General features: G+C 41.2%; 2 protein-coding genes across 2 annotated transcripts; both read left to right on the top strand.

Moving 5' to 3' along the window:
• The first annotated feature begins 323 nt into the window (after positions 1-323).
• Positions 324-11,836, top strand: prss59 (serine protease 59, putative). The gene is made up of 9 exons (XM_082502267.1): positions 324-572; positions 772-953; positions 1,961-2,193; positions 3,220-3,355; positions 4,904-5,018; positions 8,867-9,068; positions 10,421-10,511; positions 10,609-10,811; positions 11,521-11,836. Exons 1-9 carry the CDS (start codon positions 339-341, stop codon positions 11,628-11,630), a joined length of 1,506 nt encoding a protein of 501 aa, XP_082358393.1. The 5' UTR covers positions 324-338; the 3' UTR covers positions 11,631-11,836.
• Positions 11,837-13,050: 1,214 nt separating this feature from the next.
• Positions 13,051-20,450, top strand: serpine2 (serpin peptidase inhibitor, clade E (nexin, plasminogen activator inhibitor type 1), member 2). The gene is made up of 9 exons (XM_082502270.1): positions 13,051-13,772; positions 14,781-15,059; positions 15,173-15,400; positions 15,816-16,013; positions 18,655-18,853; positions 18,934-19,031; positions 19,512-19,598; positions 19,705-19,788; positions 19,884-20,450. The coding sequence occupies exons 2-9, from the start codon at positions 14,798-14,800 to the stop codon at positions 19,919-19,921; spliced, it is 1,194 nt and encodes a 397-aa protein (XP_082358396.1). The 5' UTR covers positions 13,051-13,772; positions 14,781-14,797; the 3' UTR covers positions 19,922-20,450.
• Positions 20,451-20,938: the final 488 nt, after the last annotated feature.

Raw genomic sequence — 20,938 nt, 5'->3', positions numbered from 1 at the left:
TATTTCACTATTTATTGATAGCTATAAGCATGCGCCACACTGTAGACGCATAATTATTGACGTCAATTTCACAGTGTTACAGTGACCAAAAATTTGACAGAGTTTGTGTCCTTTACACACCGTTCTGTGCATTATAGGTGGCAAAACATATGAAAACAAAACCCAAACAATTTAAAAATATATTTAAGGCTTAAATAAATAAGGTTTTCAATTATATGCGAAGTTTGTAAATACACAGGCGCTGTGTGCGATTTTAAGATGAATGCTGGTATTTCCTATTTTCTGGGAGTTTTCTAAAGTAGCACAACTTGTCATATGACTTCTCTGCACTATATCACATGCCCTTCACTATTTCCTTCTTTATTAGCACTATGGCTTTTCCCACGTTCGTGGTGCTCCTTTGTCAGGTAGCCGTGTTTCTGTCTCTCTGTGTTGTTGGAGAGGGTCGCTACTCCATTTTCAGGAGGTTTAAAGAAGCACAGGACACCAAGCAGGGATCTCCGTTTGAGGAGCAATGGTTCCCACAGAAATTGGATCACTTCAACGGCGCTGACACAAGAGTGTGGAAGCAGGCAGGTCTACATGTTGGTTTATATGGACGTTTGTTTGATTTAACTGTGTGGTCTAATCTTGTGCAGTTGGACAAATGTGTCATAATGCATGCATCTGTCACGAAAGATAAAGCCTTTTTGGCTCATTTTACTGCAACCCCACTGATGTGTTTATTTTTTTTACTTTCTGAATGTCTCTCACTTTGTTGTTCCCTCTCAGAGGTACTTTATAAATGAAGCCTTCTACAGGCCTGGTGGGCCGGTGTTTCTGATGATAGGGGGAGAGGGCCCAGCAAATCCAGCATGGATGAAGGATGGCACTTGGCTCACCTACGCTGAGAAACTGGGAGCACTTTGCTTGATGCTGGAGCATCGCTTCTATGGAAAGAGTCACCCTACAGTGTATGTTTATCCCTCTCTTTATGTTCTGTTTATGAGAGAAATCTCTATGTCTGTGTGGTCATCTGTCTTGACAACTCAGTATCCAACCCTCAGCTTCACCCTGTGCAGAGGGTAACACACACGTTTGCACTGCTTCAGGTTCAGCAGGTTTAACAAAGCTATGAAAACATTTATTGCCATGAATGCATTCCTGATATTCTTGCTCTCAAGTTTAACCGTCTGCAAACCCTTACCATAACCGAAACCTAATTCTAACTTGAACGCTAAAACCAAGTCTTAACCCTCAGACAGAAGGGCTGTGACTCGTGGTTCAAAATTCACAAAGATGGCCGTACACACAGAATATTTTGATCATTTTCACTATATCATCTTTTTTTAGTTTTCCTGTGACAAATGACTCTAACAACTCAATCATGTAGCAGAAATGAGTGGCTCTCAAATCCCATGTTTAGTGTGAGTTAAAGCCGGCCTATTTTTAGAACAGGAACTCCACGATTACCCGCATGTGATAAGGTTAAGGGACATGTGTGAACTGTAGCTGAGTAAAATAACTGACTTCCTTAAATTTCAGCTCAGCATGAACAAAAATGATCAAATGCAGAAGTGAAGCAGTACTGCACACCAAATATGTTATACCAAAATAAAAAAATAATGTTGTGGGTGCAAAAACTGGTATTAAAAATGTCAGGCTTCCTTTGTTTATGCACCAGTGAGCTGTGTGCCTTTCAAGTGGTTAACTTCAGTTTGAATATTTACACAGGAAGTTTCTGCCAGAGCAAGGTGCTCTTAAGTATGGCTAAATCACTTTGCACAGCTCTTTGCAGGTTTTCCCCAACTCTGGTTGTGCACACTGTAGGATCAGAACAAATTTACATTGAAACCACCAGCTGAATTTTCTCAGCTGGTTTTATCAGCACCACTAGATGGCAGCACTGCAGTGTGCCCGTAGCCCAGTCGCTAGATAGAACAATGTGGTTTGATACTGAATGCTTACTCTTTTCTTTTAGGGACCTCAGCACAGACAACCTGCGTTTCCTCAGCAGTCGTCAGGCGCTGGCTGACCTAGCACACTTTCGCACCATGATTGCCGAGGCCCGAGGGCTGACTGACAGGAAGTGGGTGGCGTTCGGTGGGTCCTACCCAGGCTCTCTGGCTGCTTGGTTCAGGCTCAAATACCCCCACCTGGTCCATGCCTCTGTGGCCACCAGTGCACCTGTTTATGCCACAGTCAATTTTCCAGGTAAGAAGAGACATGATGTAAAAAGCCCAAACAGTGTAACAAAGCCCTAAATAATGTTGTCTAGTCCTGATTTTAGAATGTGCCGAACTCCATTTAAAACAATCTAGGATTTGAACATGTATATGCATTCAGGAAACAAAGTGGGATTACCACATTAAGGATACGCTAAAGTGTTGTTTGTTGTGCTTCTCAGTATTACATTCAGTTTCATATAATGTATGACACACTAAAAACACACTGCAGTATCAACACCCTCACCAAACACACGAAGCATCAAATCGAACCACTCGACAAATTTTCTAGCTTCGGTCAGTGTCTCGGAACTAAAAGGCTCAGACACATCAGAGATGAGAGCTCATTCTCTATCTGTGTCTGTGTTGTATTTGGCCGTCTCCTTTGTTTTTCTCCGCAAGGCTGCAGGCTGGAATCGAGGTCAGAGGAGCTTTTGAACATGGATTTAGGCTCTTCCACCCACACATGTGCTGTCTTTAAGATGCTATCGCACACATTCATTAGACATTCCTTTTGGATTTAGGGACATGTGAGAGACAAAACACCTGGGACCAATGGTGTACTTGCATCAGCCATCTCTTTTGTCCTGCAGTAAGTTCGTGGTTATCATTTCCAGCACAGCACAGCAGTAAGTTAGAAACTACCAGTAAGAGGTTGGCTTTCACTTAAAAAGGGGGGGAGAAAATTCCTGGATTGTGTAATGTGGAGTTTCTCCTCTGAGCTTTTAGACTTTTCATAAGCTGTGAAATTCACTCATCATTTCACTTTCAACCTCACTGAAACCCAAATAAACACTCTCAAACATTTAAATGGAACTGGGTTCACATGCTGTTTTGAAGATAAATTGGTGCCTCTAAAATGGTCCTGTGTGTTTAACCAAGAGCTTTTTTTCTTTTTTGTGTGTGTGTATTATTGTGGTCTTTTTATAGCAGCCCAGGTTTAAGTGTCCATGCACCCTCTGCCTTTTTTTCTTTTTCTCTCTTTTTATTTTTTCTTTTTATTTTTTTTCCCCAGAATACTTGGAGGTTGTTTGGCGTTCGCTGGCCTCAGAGAACACAGAGTGCCCATTGCTAGTGAAAAAGGCTTCGGATGACCTCGTCGAACGCCTGAAAGACCCCAGAACCTATGAAAACATCACCAAAGACTTCAAGTAGGTTACATTTGCTCTCTGGAAGTGATCGTGGCTCAAGAGTTGGGAGTTCGTCTTGTAATCGGAAGGTTGCCGGTTCGAGCCCTGGCTTGGACAGTCTCGGTCGTTGTGTCCTTGGGCAAGACACTTCACCCGTTGCCTACTGGTGGTGGTCAGAGGGCCCGGTGGCGCCAGTGTCCGGCAGCCTCGCCTCTGTCAGTGCGCCCCAGGGTGGCTGTGGCTACAATGTAGCTTGCCATCACCAGTGTGTGAATGTGTGTGTGAATGGGTGGATGACTGGATATGTAAAGCGCTTTGGGGTCCTTAGGGACTAGTAAGGCGCTATATAAATACAGGCCATTTACCATCCTTCTGTTTTGTTATTTGCCGTGACCAGAGGAGCCCTTAACTTGAGGCATGTTATATAAACGGAGTGTCCAGTTTGCAGCCAATTACAGAGTAAGCCTTCCTGATCAGTCTGGCAGACCACAGCAAAGCTGACATCCCCTTACTTCTCTAGTCTGATCTTATTCACATTGAGAACCAGATGATTCTTCCAAAGTGTGTGTGTGTGTGCGCGCGCGTGCGTGCGTGCGCAACAAGGGTCATCTTGGGTCAGAGTCAACAGCTCCAGAAGTATTGCCTCAGTTTTCTGGATGAAGCTGGGCCGCTGGAGGGTTTCTGTGTGGTTACGCACAGAAATGTCTCACTGTATTTCCTTACATCACTTTATCATTGGGTTTATTGGTATTACTGTGGCTGTCTAAGATTTCAAGGCTTAACATTACTTAAAAAGAGTAAGTAAACAAAAACGCCTCGGCATTTACTTTTATTGGGTTATTTTCTCAGCCCTCTTATTACATTATTTTCTTTTCATTCACTTCCATTATTCTCAGTTACAAACATGAAGTCATTCTTACCCGTGCCATGTGTGCAGCCTCTGATGTTATTTTATAGCCTGTATTTGAGGTTTTTATAGTGACTGTCAGCATGATAAATAAGCAGTGTTGAATGGCGTCTTCAATGGCGTGGGCAGTTTTGCAGAACTTGTGCTGTCATGGGGACTTGCGAACCTGCCCATCTTTTTATTTCTGCTTCATGCAGACATGTCCTCATTGCAGGCAGAGGTCACAGGGGTGGTTTGGAGGCTTCCAGCTTTAAAACCGCAAAATATCAGGCAAAGCAGCGCTTGCGTCACAGCTTGAGCATGGAGGAAGTTTTGGTTCACTGCACACACAAGGGAGTTGAGTCCAATAAAATGAAAAGTGAACACTTAACTACGTACATCCACAAACGCACCTCAGTAAGGTACAATCACTGCCGTGATTACTGTCAGCTTGACAGACGGCCCTAATCATTTGCATGGATTGACTTTGAATACATGAATACTTGATTAAAAGGGGAAGTCAGTTCTTTGGATTTACTTCTAGCTGCATATTATAGAAAGTAACACCCAAACACATGCTGTTGGCTAGCACTTTACTATTGTCCCCCCTTTATTTCTTTTTTTCCTCTGGTTTTTCTAATTTCTTCATATCCTTCCCTATTCCCATGTTTCTTCTCCTCCAGTTTGTGCTCCAAACTACAGATCCAGACAGACATGGACTCTGCCTATTTCCTGGAAACGCTGGCTGGCAACTTCATGAATGTGGTCCAGTACAATGAAGACAACAGGGGGTTTGAGGTGAGGGGAAAGCCAAACTGTATTGGGGGAAAGAGCCAGACATGTGGCTTCTGGAGTGCTTCTTGATATCCTCAGTCCAAAAATGATAACCATCTAATATGTTAGAAGTTGTACAAAACGAAAACACTTGTTTACAGGAAAATTTGATATTATTTTGCAGAGGGCACAGCATTTATCCCCTACTGCCCATTTTCTCTGAGCTTTCTCATTGTCATAGATCCACATAGGTCCAGTTAAGAGGAGGCTCTCCCTTTAAGGATGAGGTCGGTAAATGATGGACAGAACACATGCATAAAGATTTACACCAACATGCCTGCAGTTGACTCTGCAGGACAGACACAGATGCATATCTGTAGCTGTTGTTCAGTAAGTACAAACGGCTTGCGTAGTGTTTGGGTGTAGCTGCTCTACAAAATGTGCCCAACCACGTATTTTTGATACCGTTTGATGTGAAAAGACATCTGATATGGAAAGAATTTTTTAATTAAGACATGATTTATGTGTACTGACTAAGCACTGAACAGGCTTTGTAGCTATCAGGGCCTGAGTTGAATGCAAGACCACTATGAGTCAGGGGTGTAACAGGGAACCGGGCAGTGTGCTGAAACATGATAAACCCTGCATTGTCTAACAGCGAGAGGCCCAGAGATGTTGCCTCGGAAGAATTTTTCCAAGGTTGCGTCGGGGACCTGTTGCTTGCTTACTGTGTCTGTGTGTTTATATAAGAAGTGGGGCCTGGCTTGTTGCTCTGCAAAGTGGAGGCCAACAGAGTAGATAACAGTGGATGGTGGGAGGGTTTGACTTGTTTTTAAATGAAAGAAGCCAGTACGGTGGTGTTTGGTGCTGGTGCTTTTTATCTGAGATTTGCTTGTTTTTTTTAGTGGAAATATTTCTAGCATAAGATGAAGCCCATGGTCACGATAAATGCACAGTAATGCGCAAGAATCTTAAGCCACCCCTGTATCTTTATATTTTGCTAGGGAAATGGGTCCAATGTGCAAAAATACAGTATATAAAACACAGTTTTCCCAGTGCTAATCAGCTTCAAAGTCAATATTTGGTGCTTTTTGGCACTTTTATTCTTCAGCACGGTCTGAACTTTCCTCAGCAACTTCTTGTCTTTTCTGTAAGATTTCAGGAACAGGATACAAATCCATGCAAGTGTGTGTGATCAGCATTCTGTTGTGGTACAGCAGTAAACATGTACAGCCTTTTAGTAGAAGTCCCATTGTGCATGATTTTTGTCAGTTACTTTGGTTACTGTACTTTTCACCTTTTCCTCACTTTTCTTTAAAAAAAAAAAAAAAAAAGTGACTCCCCATCCCCTCTCTGTCCCCCTGGTGCCTGGAGGAGACGTGAGTCCGGTTACCAATAAGCTGATGTGAAAAAGTAACAAAAGAGCCTTTGGTCTCTCTGGTTTCCTGTCGCCCCAAGCTAAAGAGACGCTTATAAAAGAACTGAAGGGAGCGTCGGGCCACATAGTCCACAGTGCTAGCAGACAGGCACAGCCCACAGCTGCCTTCTCTGACACAAAGGGCAGAGAAAACTAGCAGGTTTTGGGTACCGCTGAGGAATTTGGGTAAGAACTCGGGGTGAGGTGTAACTCAAGCAGTAGAGTCACAGCAGTGGTTTTATGCTTAAGGTTGTCAATAGGGTGCTGTATAAAATGCAGAAGGACCTTATGTAACGGTACAGCTTGTAGCGCAAGTACAAATAGTTTGTTTTCCTTTTCTGTTTTTTCTTTTTTCTTACATAGAATAGGGGATGGTAATCACAGGTCACTTAGGTGTTCATTTTTTCACGTAAGCACCACTCTGATCACTGCCACCTGTTTGCTCCTGCAGCCTCACTCTGTCAAAAAGCGCTCTAATAGAAGCATTGAGACACACTGAATGTGCCATTTACCAGAGTAGTGCTGTCTCGAATTAAACACTCATCAGCACATGTCTGTGGGGAACAGGACTGCCTCCTGATACTTGCTTTACCATGAGTGCTGAAGATGTGTCCTCCTCGTTTGGCTCAATATCATTTGAGCCCTTCCTTTTTCCTTTTTAGCTAAGATGGTAGCTGCTGAGTTCAAAAACTGTAGGGTATTCCAAATTTGACTTTTGACTGCTATAAAGACACCATCCAGGTTCTGGTAGAGCTTTTGATGTAGCTTTACTTGATAATGTTAATACCCTCAGGCACTCAAAATTGCCAGTGTAATTTTAGACGGGTGTATATGTGGACCCAGAGTGCTGGACAGCAACCACTCAAAAGCCACAGTGTTTGTGCTGATCATAATGGGCATACATGGAGCAGGTCGCCACACGTGACAGAAACTGCATCAACGATGTCCACTAATTGTACACGGCTAGACTTGTGAGGACAAAGACATGAATATATTATGCGTGTTTGTCCAAAGAGAACAGGCCACTGAAAATGCAACACAGATATTTTCCTCCACAGATGTGTATCCAGACTGTAAAACATAAACTTACTGGCTTATTCTGCGGCTTAATTTTTATATGCGAAACACTACACAACTGCCAAGAGTTAACTCTCATTTGCATAAGATGAAAGGTTTAGTTAACTTTCAGCTTTCTTCTTTTGTCAAGCTGCTAGTGAGTCTCTCACCGCCTTAAATCCCAGAGTGCTCTGTGAAGACATTCTTGCATGTTGTTAGAAGATGCCTGGGGGCGAACTCTTTCTCACTTTATGCTGCTGGCCTGTGTGCCTAGGTATTCTTTGTACTATCACCTCACAATTAAATTTTTTTTTTTTTTTTGGTCCACTACTTTGTCTAAGATTGCAATATCACAACAATTGGGTGAAGATAATATTTGTCCTTTTTAAAGGTGGAGCGCATTAGCAACAAGAGCCTTTGTTGATTAGTGTGTATTACAGGAACTGATTCACAGGATGGATTTCTTGCCAGTTGGCCTCATCTCAGTGTCACCATCTGGGAACTCTAAAATACCCTGCCCTTGTCCACATATGAAATGAATAAATATTCATGTTATGTTTTTTGAGGTTGTACAAAATATTTAAAAGGCCATCACACCGCAAGGTCCTTTCAAGAGCTGTTTTGGACCTTCTGGTAATGTCAAAGTCAAAATAATTTCTAATTCAACCTTGATCATGTGTTTTGTTTTTGGGGGTGTGTGGGATGGGAGGGGGGTTAAATGTGTTTGCTTTTCCAAACACAACTTCTCGCTCAAGTGTTGTGCCATACCAGCATGCGTTTTAGTGTTTGACAAATGCTGACCAAACTTCATCTACTTAACCACTGGAAAAACTGCCACTTTCTGTTGGGACCACCTTTTAGGATGGGGGTTAAGGATTTCCTATTCACATCCACTTATACACTCTGTATTGTATTGTAGGAGCTTAAATCTGGTCTTGCAGCTAGTTGTGACCATATTAGGGTATTCTCTCTCTGTGACTCTGTTTTTTGTTTTTTTTTTTTCACCCTCACTCTTGGCTTTATATGACAAACTAAAGCCTAAAGTTATGGCTCAGAGATTATTTCCACATCTATTTTCTTCCACTTAAATAATCCAGGGGTTGGAGCCTATCTTAGCTGTCACACAGCAGGCGGTGGGGTACACCCTGGTCAGGTGTGTGGCCTTGAGTGGTGCGGTATGGTGATAGTCCTAACAACAGCGCCACCGTCCCTCCCTGTATTTGTGCAAACACTGATTTATTTGAAACTTTGGTCAAGGGTATAATAATCCAAAGTAGCCGCTCTGAAAAATTAAAATAATATAACTGCACATCTTGCCATCAATGTTGAGAAAACAGTGTTTCTATGTCATCCTAACCATCTTCTTTTCCTTGTGGTGTGCTGTGATATGTCATTAAAGGGTGTTACTGGTACCAACATCACCATCAAGGTGCTGTGTAGTGTGATGACTGACAGCTCACTGGGAGACCCTTACGCCAGATACGCAGCTGTGGCCCGTCTCATGATGGAGACCACCTCTATGAAATGCCTGGACACTAGCTTCAGCAAATACGTCAGCGACATGACTAACACATCCTGGGATGGACCAGCTCCAATAGCAGGTGGGTGTGGACGCGTCTTCCTTGGAAGTGGTATTTGGTTTGCTCATTTTTATTTAGCTTTAGCTTGTGGTCCTTATGAAACAGATATTTCTGTACCTTGCAATTTTAGGCTGTCTTTTGTTGTTTTGTTAGTAGAGTAGTTTATTTTTGTTGTTGCACTTAAGGGAAACTGTCATGTCTCATCGTGACTTTCCACTGTCATCCAACAATAATTCAGGAGCACTGCAGTAGCCTTAGGAAATGGAATAGAACAGTCACAGGCTTGTTCTGGCATGTGGTTACTATGCTGATGGAAGGATTTGAACAACCAAAATAAAAGGAAAAAAGCTAATTCAGGAGTATTGCTTAACTTTACTACTAAATAAATCTTGGCATAACATCCCAAAATAAGGCTGCTTTTTCTAAACGAAGTTTTCACGAGGGTTTAAAGTTCCTATATTGTATCCACTTTTTAAAAAGTTAAATTAAGCCCGACATGTGCCCCAGAATATCTTTCCAGTTCCAGCCAAAAGTGTCATACGAGTCATTCCTTTTGCCGTGGCTATGTATGCCGTCACGCTTTCTGTTTTTGTAGGTTTATATGCCAAAGCAAACGGAACACAAGTGAGCTGCTAGGTCTGAATTCAGGAGCTCAGTTCTTTTCTACTTGGAGGTGGTGCTTTTACCTGTGCTGAATCACAACTGGCTGCAAACCACAATAGCTCGTTCAGAGACTGTGTGCAGAGAAAAGAAATATTGAGTTAATCTATTCCATTTGTTGGTCTAAAGACACACTGGAGATGTGTTTAAAAACAGGGAAGTGAATCTGGCACCACTGCATCCCCTTTAACACCTGTGGTTTATACTGCACATAATATGGAAGAAGAAATGCACACATGATGTTGGATATATTCTGCCGCTACGCTCTGCCGCATCGGGGACTTTTGATCCTTTTCACTCCCCCGGCCGATAGACCCGTGTTTTTAACGTTGGATATATATATATGTATGTGTATAACTTTGTAGTAAAAATAGCATTTTTGTCCAGGGTCGCATGTTTCTGTTGTCAGCTCAGACTTCATCAGTGGGTGGGGTGGAGGGTCACAGGAACAGGATGTGGTCTCTTTGAAAAGTCTTTGGGATGCGCTTGCATAAACTTCCCTGCCCACCTCTTTGTCTTGGGGCTCCAGTCAAGTTGTTTTTGGTATTTATTATAGCTGAATAACTGAAAATGAATACTTTTTTTTTTTTTTTTTATCAAGGTGATTTTAAGATAATTATTAGAAATGCTGGCTCTAATAACATAATGTGTATAATGCTAACAAGGAAATGAACATGCTATTCATGGGTAGATTTTTGTGTATTTCTTGACAGGGAGACAGTGGGTCTACCAGACCTGTGCTGAATTTGGATTCTACCAGAGCACTGATTCACCCAACCAGCCGTTCGCTGGCTTCCCTCTTGTGTGAGTACACCAAACATGGCCAGTAAAGCTCACACATTTAATTGCATATTCAGTTGTCATTCTTATTGGGTTTTTTTTTCTTTTTCTTCCCATCCAGATATTTTCTGAAACAGTGTACAAACTTTTACAACATCAGTGCTGAGCAGGTGGCGGAGGCTGTCACACAGACCAATGAGTATTACGGTGCTTATGACATCCGCTCAAGCAGAATTGTGTTCCCCAATGGCTCCATTGACCCCTGGCATGCCTTGGGGGTCACTCAGGACATCTCAGCTGACCTACCTGCGATTTTCATCAAAGGTGAACAAAAATTATGCATAATGAATTTTTATGTTAAGTTTGTTTTACACTCTGGATACACATTTGTGGGGAGAATGTCTGTTTCAAATCATGAGATCAGCATATGTCCAAATAATCCCTGTTAACCAAAAGGTCGGGCTGCACACTGCTCTAAACATCCCTATTGTCCTTTTTGTTTAAATGATGTCTGTGAGAGCGGTGGTCCTGGATATGGTCATCTCAGGTATACATCTCTGGCTGTGAACACAGAAGCCACAACCACCTGCTGTTTAGATCTTCTGTTTGTGAGGGACAGCCAGTCAGAGTTTGGCTCAAAGGAACAGCAGGCTTGTAGAAGTGGAGGCCCCACATAAGATAAAGATTTCTTTAAACTGTGAATCATGGAAACAGAGTTTAACAATATAACAGTGAAGCTGGAAGTGAGCTCCCCTTTAAGTAAACACCTTACAAACTGTACATCAGATTGCACTGATATTTTTTTTTTTTTTTTTTAAACACAAGTCCACACTGAGACTGAACTATGTTTGTGGTTGCTTTACATTACATAAGCCAAACGGCTAAATCAGAGTAGAACAATGCTTTACTTGTTCAACTCCAATTTTATTTGCTGGTTAATTGTGCTTGGAAGTCTTGTTTCCATCTATATTTTTTTTTTCTTTTTTGTCTCTCTTGCATGCCTTATCCACTGTTTTTTCTTTCCCCGATCCAGGAACCTCTCACTGCGCCAACATGTACCCAGCCAGGAGTGACGATCCCCCACAGCTGACCCTGGCCCGTGACCACATCTCCTTACTTCTGCAGCAGTGGCTGAAGCAATGACTGAGAGCTAAATAAGCCAGCAGTGGCTTTGCAACTGAAGCGTAATACTTTCAGGTCACTGAGAGTGGGAGAAGAGTGCTTAGCTTCCTGCCAAATTTCTGGTTGATCTGAAATTCTATTTTGCACAAGAATCTTTAGGTCCAAGTTCAGGTTTTGAGCTCATAAATAAAGTTTTCTTTTTTCTTTTCTTTTTAAAAAAAAAATTATTTCTTGTATTTGTGGGTACTTTGTTTCAAAAATGTAATCTTGCAGAATTAGAACAGTTTTTCTTAGTGAGTTTATAATGTCAGGTTTAACTCTGTTAGGCATATAATTGATTTATTAGGTTTAGTCATCGGTAGCCTGGATAATTGCTGTAGTTAATCAATTTTCGTGTGGAAAAGCTGTTTGCTTTTGGAGACAGCACTTGCTAAATCTGAACAAAATGCTTTTGGCACTGAGAAACTTCAGCTTCCCCAGAAGCCTTTAAAACATTAATCAAGCTTTCAAAACCAAGGTTATCGACCTTTCACTTCAACAGAAGAATGAGAGTCCTGTTTAAACGTGCAGCAATGAACCTGCAAAACCTTTTTAACTGGGAATTTGATGAGAAATGGCTCCACTTCATGTCTTTGTGTTCCACAAACATGCACACATCTGGTTTTGTTCAACAAAAGTTTAGTTGTGTTTGATAAGAGTGTGTTTAAAACCCAGCAGGAGAAGCGTGATTATCATCTCTAGTTTGGCCCAGAGAGAGGTGCACTGGAAACATCTCAGGCTTCAAGTTGCACAATGGGGTTGGGTGGCAGTGTTCTTACGGTATGTTGGTTTTTTTTGTTTTGTTTTTTTGCCTTTGAAGTAGATGGGTTTGGCTTAAAAATGAGTAAGAGGAGAGACGTAGGAAGACACAATTGTAGTGCACAGCTGTGGGTTCACTGACCTTCTCAGAATTCTCCCAACTCAGACAAACTGACCCACTTTGCCTAACAATGATAACAGTCCCATCTCTGCATCTGGACATGGAGGACCCTCCCCATTCCAAACACACACTCAGCAAAAGCTGTAGCTCAGAACGCAGCCCCACTGTGGGTGTCCCATGTTGTATTTTTACAGCCTTGATCTAGTTATTTACTCGAGGCTGGGAAAGGAACTTATTAAACCCAAGGTTCAACCTAAAAAATATACAAGTGAATTATAAGGTTATGTGACAGATCACTGTCCAGTGTGTCGAGGTAAACATTTATGATGTCTTTAGCAGTAATTACTCACACACTCCCCCTTAATCCCCTGTAATTCAAACCTTCAGTAACCTACTCCTAATCCTCACTTTGGCAGTAGCAGGGATGTAATTGAAACTCAGCCTCTTCTCAGGTGTGTTTAAGTGTGTGTGAGACACTTTCCAGCTGCATACACCCATCAGAAAGAAAGAAAAAAAAAAATTCTCGTATGGGCATATATTTTCCAAATTCTCTGTGAAATGTAGTTTGGATAAATATAACTGGAAAAGACTAAGCAATAGTTAGTCTTAGAAATATTTAGGGACACTTTGAAAGGGTCTACGTAGTAATTGACGGTTTTTGATGATGTTGATATTCATCAGGATAAAGTGTAGGCTCTCCATAATTCTCCATTTCATATGACAAAACATCACTATTTTTGCACGTTTCATACTGCTTTTAAACATTACCACACTTCCTGATGTGTCAAGTTGGATGGCCAAGCCATCACCGGACGTAGCTTGATGAAGGTAATCATTATCTAATCTCCTTTTGCTTATCGGAGAAATGTGAGCTACAACTTTGCTAAATTATGAGGATACATCTCATTTTAAATTATGAGAGTTTAAAAACGACAATCTTTAGGGTTTTTTCTGACCTTTACTTTGAAGGTGTAGTGGACGCACATCCGTGTTTGACACAGACACGGATGTCTGTTTTATGGTCGGCTGCTCGGTTGGAAGGCGGGGTTCACAGTAGGATAAATTCTTGTTTGGAACTGCGGTGGAGTCACTAGTAGGTGTAACTTTCTACAGAGTAAGAGCTCTCTTCGTGGACTTTGGGGGTTAACTACTTGAGTTGTCGTTTGAACGGCAGCGAAAAAGCGGACTAATACCAGCTGCAATTTCACCTGCGGGACAAGTCTAATCGAAGCCCCTCGGGTTAGGTAAGGAATAGCGTTTTTTGTGTGTGTGTGTGTGGGGGGGGGGTTGTTTTTGTTTTTTTAACGGAATTTTATTTTTAAGCGTCAACACACGTAGCTATTTTAATTGACTTCAAGCATTGCATCTAATTCAAAGAAATAAAATAAGAAAACATGCCCGCATCCTAGCGGGAAAATATTTTGTCGTTTTTGTTTTTTCAAAGAACCAAATGGAAGTTAATTGTCGTTCTGCATAATTGTAGTTGTGTTCACGTGACCTGTTTTGTATTGTTTTTGTTGTTTTTCTTAAAGCACTTTAAAACTGGACTGGTAGTTGTTTAAATGTTTGACGGGTGGGGGTCACCTCTATTGCACAAATTAATAAGTTAATGTTCACGCTTCCTGCGATTTCCGAACCAGATACAGTTGCGGAATATTGTGGCTGAGTGCGTCAAACTTCTGAACACGATGTTTTATAAAAGCACTCTGGTTGATCATTTGAAAACTGCATGTTAAATCCATTTCCGTGTTTTCTCAGCAATATTATTATTATTATTATTATTATTATTATTATTATTATTATTATTAACAGCACGCCCCAGTTGGTGAATAAACGTGGCAGCTATACAACTTGCCCTAATTTATGTTCACACTGCAAATACTGCACCTCTTCAGTAAGTCCTCACCGAGAATTGAGTCTGGCTCTTGTGGCCAGTTTTAGGCTGAAGCATTTTCCCCAAAATGGTCCTAAATCTTATTTTGAGCTCAAATTAAAAGGAACGAAGGGTGCAGTTCAAGTGTTCTGGCTAGGGATAGCTTGTGATGTTTAGACACAGTGAGTAAGAGTTAGTCAGACCTTGCAACACTGGATGAATGATTTTGCTGCTTTAAGAGGGAGTAAAGGTATATGTGTTTATTCATGAGTCACAACCATCTATTATGGAAGTGGTTTAAAAAAATGCATGCAGTGGTAGGTGACTTCTTCAAGTAAAATAAATGTCATCCTAATTGCCTCTCCTAATGTTTATGTAGGTGTTGCAAGTATCAAAATGAAGCACATGTCCTTATTGTGCCTCTGTGCATTGGTGGCCTTGTGCAGCCATAAGGGGGTGCTGTCCCAAGCACCATCTTATGGTGAAAGGGGCTCTGATCTCGGCATCCAGGTGTTTCAGCAAGTAGTTCATGCCAAGCCCCTGGAAAATGTGGTGCTCTCGCCTCATGGGGTGGCTTCAATCCTTGGCATGCTGTTATCTGGAGCCCACGGGGACACGAGGAAGCAAATCCTTAATGCTCTCCGTTACAAGAAAAATGGTAAGGACTATTTCAGGCTATAGATGTCTTCTGAGTCCTACAGTTTTTAGCCTAACGTATAAAAACCTTGGGTGGTGTTGAGGAACAGTTACAAGTTTACCTGGTTTGCACAGGTCCTTACAAGATGTTGAAGAAGCTGCATAAGAACTTGACGGGCAAAGCCAACCAGGACATCGTGCTGATCGCAAATGCTATGTTCAGCCAGAAGGATTTCCCCATGCAGGAGGCTTTTGTGACTTCCAACAAAGAGAACTTCCAGTGTCAGAGCAGGAGCCTGGACTTCAGCAGCCCCGATGCAGCAGCCGATGAAATTAATGAGTGGGTCAACAATAAAACCAAAGGTAACAGTGGCTGTCAATTATAGCTGTATACAGAAACTAAACTTCCATCTTTGAATGCAGTTGAGTCTCAGAGTGTAGGCATTCCTTCCCTAAAGTGGGTGCAGAAGGACTGGTTTTACCTAAGGAAGGGGAGACTTCTGCATCCATGTTTTGGACTTTTTGTATACTTGGCTACAAGGCTTATTGTCACCTACAAGATCGTTTTCCTTTTCTGCATGAACACATTGAAAATACTGCAGGACTGTTCTAAAACGTCTGACTTGTTAATGCACTAAATTTTCTGCTGTATTGATTGGTTGCCCCTACATGCTGATACAGTTTTACCTTCTCTGTCTCAAAATAAATACAAAAGACATGACGTGTTGGTTTTTAAATCAAACCTTGCTGATGGAATAATGCTCCTATGTTTATCCAGGTCACATCCCCAGCTTGATCAAAGCAGACATGCTGGATCCTGCTCTGACCCGTCTGGTCGTTGTCAACTCAATCTACTTCAAAGGCTTGTGGAAGTCTCGCTTCCAGCCTGAGAACACCAAGATAAGGACCTTCACCCGGGGCGATGGAATCGATATTAAAGTTCCAATGATGTCGCAGCTATCAATCTTTAACATAGGTGAGTGGTGATGTGAGACTAAGCATTTAAATGCGTCTAAAAGAGCAGTCAGTGTTTTAGATAAATCATGATACTAAAAAAAGGCCATATTATTCTACATTACTATCAGCCTATATTGCTTTCCACTGCAAAGCAACCTTTAGATACATTTTCGCAATAATTAGAAAGCTCTTCTGCAACATTGGCTACAGACTAGTAAAAATGAACTGGCTACTATGAATGCTTGTGCTACAAAGTCTCTCTTGGCTTATCAACCGTTACATTACTGTGGTGTGGGGTTTACAGAAGTTCAGTTTTGTCAGCACCATATATTTGTTCTATGTTACTAATGTAGTTTTATGATTTGAGAGTTCAGAATAATTCCTATTTATCATATACTGGACCTTGGTGCAGCTGCTCAGCTCATCCATTGTTGGAAACGAGCTGGTGTCCCTCTTCTCACTGCCCTTTTTAGCAAGCCTTCTTGTGATTGGAAGAAGAAAGCTCACCCACTGGTGAGTGGGGCTTCTGTGCTCACAGCCGGCACGGTGTATTTTAAGTGACCAATCTGGCGCATTTGCATCATGCAGTCAAGAATAGGAAAAAAAAAGCTGGGAAATGGCATATTTAGAGCAGCATGAGCGTTTGCCTTTCCAATTTTTATATACTATGTCCTACTTATATTACACCTTGTTGACCTTGTTTAATAGGAAAACCACTGCATCAGAGTCAGTTATTTGTCACAGAAAATAATGAAAAGCATAACTTCATCATAACATTGGGTTGGTTCACTTTTCTTTCAGTACCTGATGCTTCTCTGAACTTTACCTTGTACAGCCTTCATTGATAATAGACCTCATCTGCCATCATCTACTGCCAAATTATTGCACTTCGGGTTTATTATAATGCAGCTGCAGTCACTGCCAGTTTATGGTTCATATGCGAGTTTGTGTTGAGTTGGGTTTTTTTGTTTTGTATTTTAAGGACTTGGACATGCCACTTCTGTAGGATATTATTTAGTCCTGTGTGAAATGAAATGATACACCAGTCAGAGGTCTATATTTAGGTGACTTGTCAGAGTTGTGGTGGCCCGCGAGTGCTGTGGACAGACGCTCTTGAACTAAGGCCGTGTTAAGCTGCAAGTTACAGATATCTAACTTTCTTCAGTGTCCTAAAGTGTTTTGAGTTTAGTGTTGATAGTCTGTTGCTTGGATTATTGTCTTCAAGCTAGCAGGTGGGTCCTAAAGAGAACACTAGAATGTAGTGGTTCTGGTACAGTAATGTTTTATGGCTATGATGGCATTTACACTTACTTGGCAATCTGACTTTGTAATAGGTAGGTTGGTGTAATAAGCATATACAGCCTGAAAATGGGAGGGAGTCTTGATACCTCTGGTGTAGTACTGCTCTTATGTTATGTGCTTTGATTCAGCTCCACATTTGCTGTTCTTGTACATCATTCAAGAGTATCTGCTTGCACAAAAAGGTGCTACTTAAAAGCTATAAAGTGCTGTCTCAAACTTTAAGCAATGTTAATGACATATTTGAATTGAGTGAAATGCTGAAAGCTGCAAAAACTGTACCATGCATATGTCTTATGCTATACCCCCTTATTAGCTAATTTAACACAGTATTCTTACAGTTGGTGTTCTTCATGGGTCTTTTCTGGGAGAGTATGTTTGTCCTCAGGAAGCCAGGGATTTTCTGCTTCCAGACAAAATAGAAAGTGATAACCATCACTGATTACCATTGTGGTTAAACAAAAACATTTACCCACACAAATTCAGAGTTGTTCAGTGGAAAGTCCTGGCAAAATCTGGAGTTTGGCAAATTTGCTTGTTAAAATAAAGTAAGAAAGAACTGGAGAAAAATCCCCATGGGATGAAACCTGTTTTGTCATTCTTTTTTCTTTCTTTCTTTCTTTTCTTTTTTCTTTTCTTTTTTTTTTTTGTCACACATCAAACACTTCAGAATGTGTTCTGTTTTATTAATGTCTTTGCCTCGAATTAACCTTAAGCTGATGGATGGGTACTGGATTGAGCCCACAATGGAAATTACAGCAGCAGCTCAAAGTACATACAAACATATGCTGTAGTACTTAACTATAAACATCAAGTACTATAGCACCATACTGAAGGCCTCATAATGTGAGGTAATACAAAGTTATACATGCAACAGTAATTAAGTAAAATAATAGGTTGATGTTTTTGTTGATCTTAATTTCCTTAATTCCCCCATAAAATATTTTGAAAACCTTAACTTTCTTCCTTCTGGACCATTCAGTATAAAACGGTGAGCTTCGACTGGCATTTATAATTTTCTGTGGGAGAGCAGAATTCATGTTTCTGTTAATAATGATAATTAATGGTGACTGTCTTACAGATAGTTTAACTTAAAACTCATTGATCCAGGAGAAAGTTTTGAGGGTCATCATGGTGTGCTGTGCTAAAAGGGCGATTACAGATGTGTGTGTGTGTGGCGTTCGGTACTTTTAGTGTTTACTTGTCTTTTAGATTTTATTTGTATTTGACCATTGTGTACATGGTAAACTTCATTATTACGAAAATGGTGATGGCTGGTGCAGGGTTGGTAGAAAGATAATGTGGAGGGGATGGAAGTCTGTTTTGCAGCATTCTAACTTCAGATTTTTGTATTCTGCTAGGCCTAGCCTCCACACCCCAGGGGCTCAAATACAAGGTAATTGAGCTTCCTTATCATGGCAACACCATCAGCATGCTAATCGTTCTCCCGTCTGAAGAGGACACCCCTCTGTCTCGTGTCATTCCCCACATCAGCACAGCCACAGTGCAGAGCTGGACCAAACTGATGCACATGAGGAAAGTCCGCCTGCTCATCCCAAAGTAAGGCACAAACGCACATAAATATAATGTCCCTTCAAATTTGATACATGGTGACATTGTCTGTTACGTTGTGTTCTCAGGTTTACGGCTGATGCAGAGGTGGATTTGAAGGATCCACTTTCAGCTCTGGGAATCACGAACATTTTCAGTGAGGGCAAAGCTGACTTCAGACATCTCAGTGAGTGAAAGCAGAGTCACTGCAAACCAGACGCTGACGCATGTTCTCTTGCACCGCCACAGTATTTATCCAGTCTATTTAGATATGAGCAGAGCCTGGAAGTATGAATGGATTGTTGGCTGTTTACAGAGAGTCACTGATGGCCAGTAAGGAGCTTGAATCGTAGTTGACTGTGAAATGCTGAATCACTGCTCCTCTTGTCTTGCCATTCATCATCTTCTTGAAAGTTTGGAATGAGAAGAGATGGGGATGAAGAGCTCTAGTGCCGCCCTGTGGTGTAATTGGCCAAGAGTTTGTAGGATTTTCCCTAGGAAAGTACCCCATCAGCTTTCCAGCAGATGGGGATGCTCTATTGCCATCATGTGGTGTAGCTTACAAAGGACTATAACATACTTTTATATTTATGCAATCTATGTTGCATGTGGAAGGTCTGGTTCATACAGAGAAAGCAAAGATGATTGCGTATTGTCGTTTCCTCAGGTTCGGAGCCTGTGTATGTATCCAAGGCACTCCAGAAAGCCAAAATAATCGTGAATGAAGATGGAACAAAAGCAGCAGCAGCCACTAGTGAGCATTTGTTCAGTAAGCCTCATCTTTAACTTAAAGTTTCTCCCATGTTTTAACAATGTTCTGTTTTGTGGGTTTTTTGTTTTTGTTTTTTGCTTTTGTTTAGCTGCTATTTTGTTGGCCCGTTCCTCCCCACCCTGGGTTACAGTTGACAGACCTTTTGCGTTCCTCATCAGACATAACCCGACAGGTACAGATTTTCTTCCATTTCCACCTTAAAATGCTGAAAAATGTTTGATTGTAAAGCACTGCACCGTGACGAGTTCGCCTTGCGTCTGTCTCCAGGTACCGTCCTCTTCATGGGCCAGATCAACGAGCCTTGAGCCCAGCCCCATCATCAACCATAGCATCATTTATCACAACAGGATATGCTTATACACTGCCATGTATCAGAATACAAAGTAAACATAAACACACCCCTACATATACAGAGCACACTTTGCTGAACATGTTTGTACAATGTGGATATATGATGTGATTTGTTTTAAATGTTGCTTTTTATGTTACTTATTTTCTGTATTGCATAACATGCTGTATAAAATGTATTTTGCTGACTAAATTTTCCAGTTTTAATTTTTTTGTATCCTTTTTTTGAATTAATGACATTTTTAAAAGACTTTGAATGTCAGTTGTGTATTTTCTCTTCTCTGGAGTAGGATAATCAGTTTATTTATCATGTCAGTGTTTCCGTTTCGTGTTGTAACTCCAGTCTGTATTACGTTTCACTCGTAAGTTACGGCAATATTCATGCCGTTGCAACGGTTTTGCATTTGAAATTATTCTTTCCCTCAGAGAGAAAGTCTTCAAACTTTTGGGGTGAGGTGAAGGAATAAATACACATTCATAACATGAGTGATTTTTGACTGGCTTATTTTCTGTAATCCAGTTAGGGAAATAATTTTGATCTCTCTCCCCCCCCCCCCCCCCCCCCCCCCCCCGCTGAATTTGTAAGTTTGCCCAAATAAATAGAAATCAAAAAAACACTTTGCATAAAAGTTATACATTTATTTGGATGTTATTGAGTGAAATAAGTATTTGATGTCCAAGCAAAACATCACTTAGTAATCGGGGGAGAAACTCTTGTTGGTGTGCACAACACTTTCTTGTAGTTGGTTACCAGGTTTGCACACATCTCATGAGGGATTTTGGTCTGCTCCTCTTTACAGAAACTCTCTAAATTCTTTAGGTTACTTAGCTGCTGCTTAGCAACTCCAAGCTTCAGCTCCCTTCACAGAATTTCTATAGGACTTAGGTCTGGAGATTGGCTGGGCCACTCCATGTACTGGTTCTTTAGCTACTCCATTGCAGCCTTGGCAGTGTGTTTCAGATCATAAGTTCTA

The sequence above is a fragment of the Aulonocara stuartgranti genome (assembly GCF_965226115.1).
Source record: "Aulonocara stuartgranti genome assembly, chromosome: 14".
Classification (NCBI taxonomy): domain Eukaryota; kingdom Metazoa; phylum Chordata; class Actinopteri; order Cichliformes; family Cichlidae; genus Aulonocara; species Aulonocara stuartgranti.
Note: the sequence above shows the minus strand (reverse complement) of the source record. Positions and strands in the feature narration are given on the sequence as shown.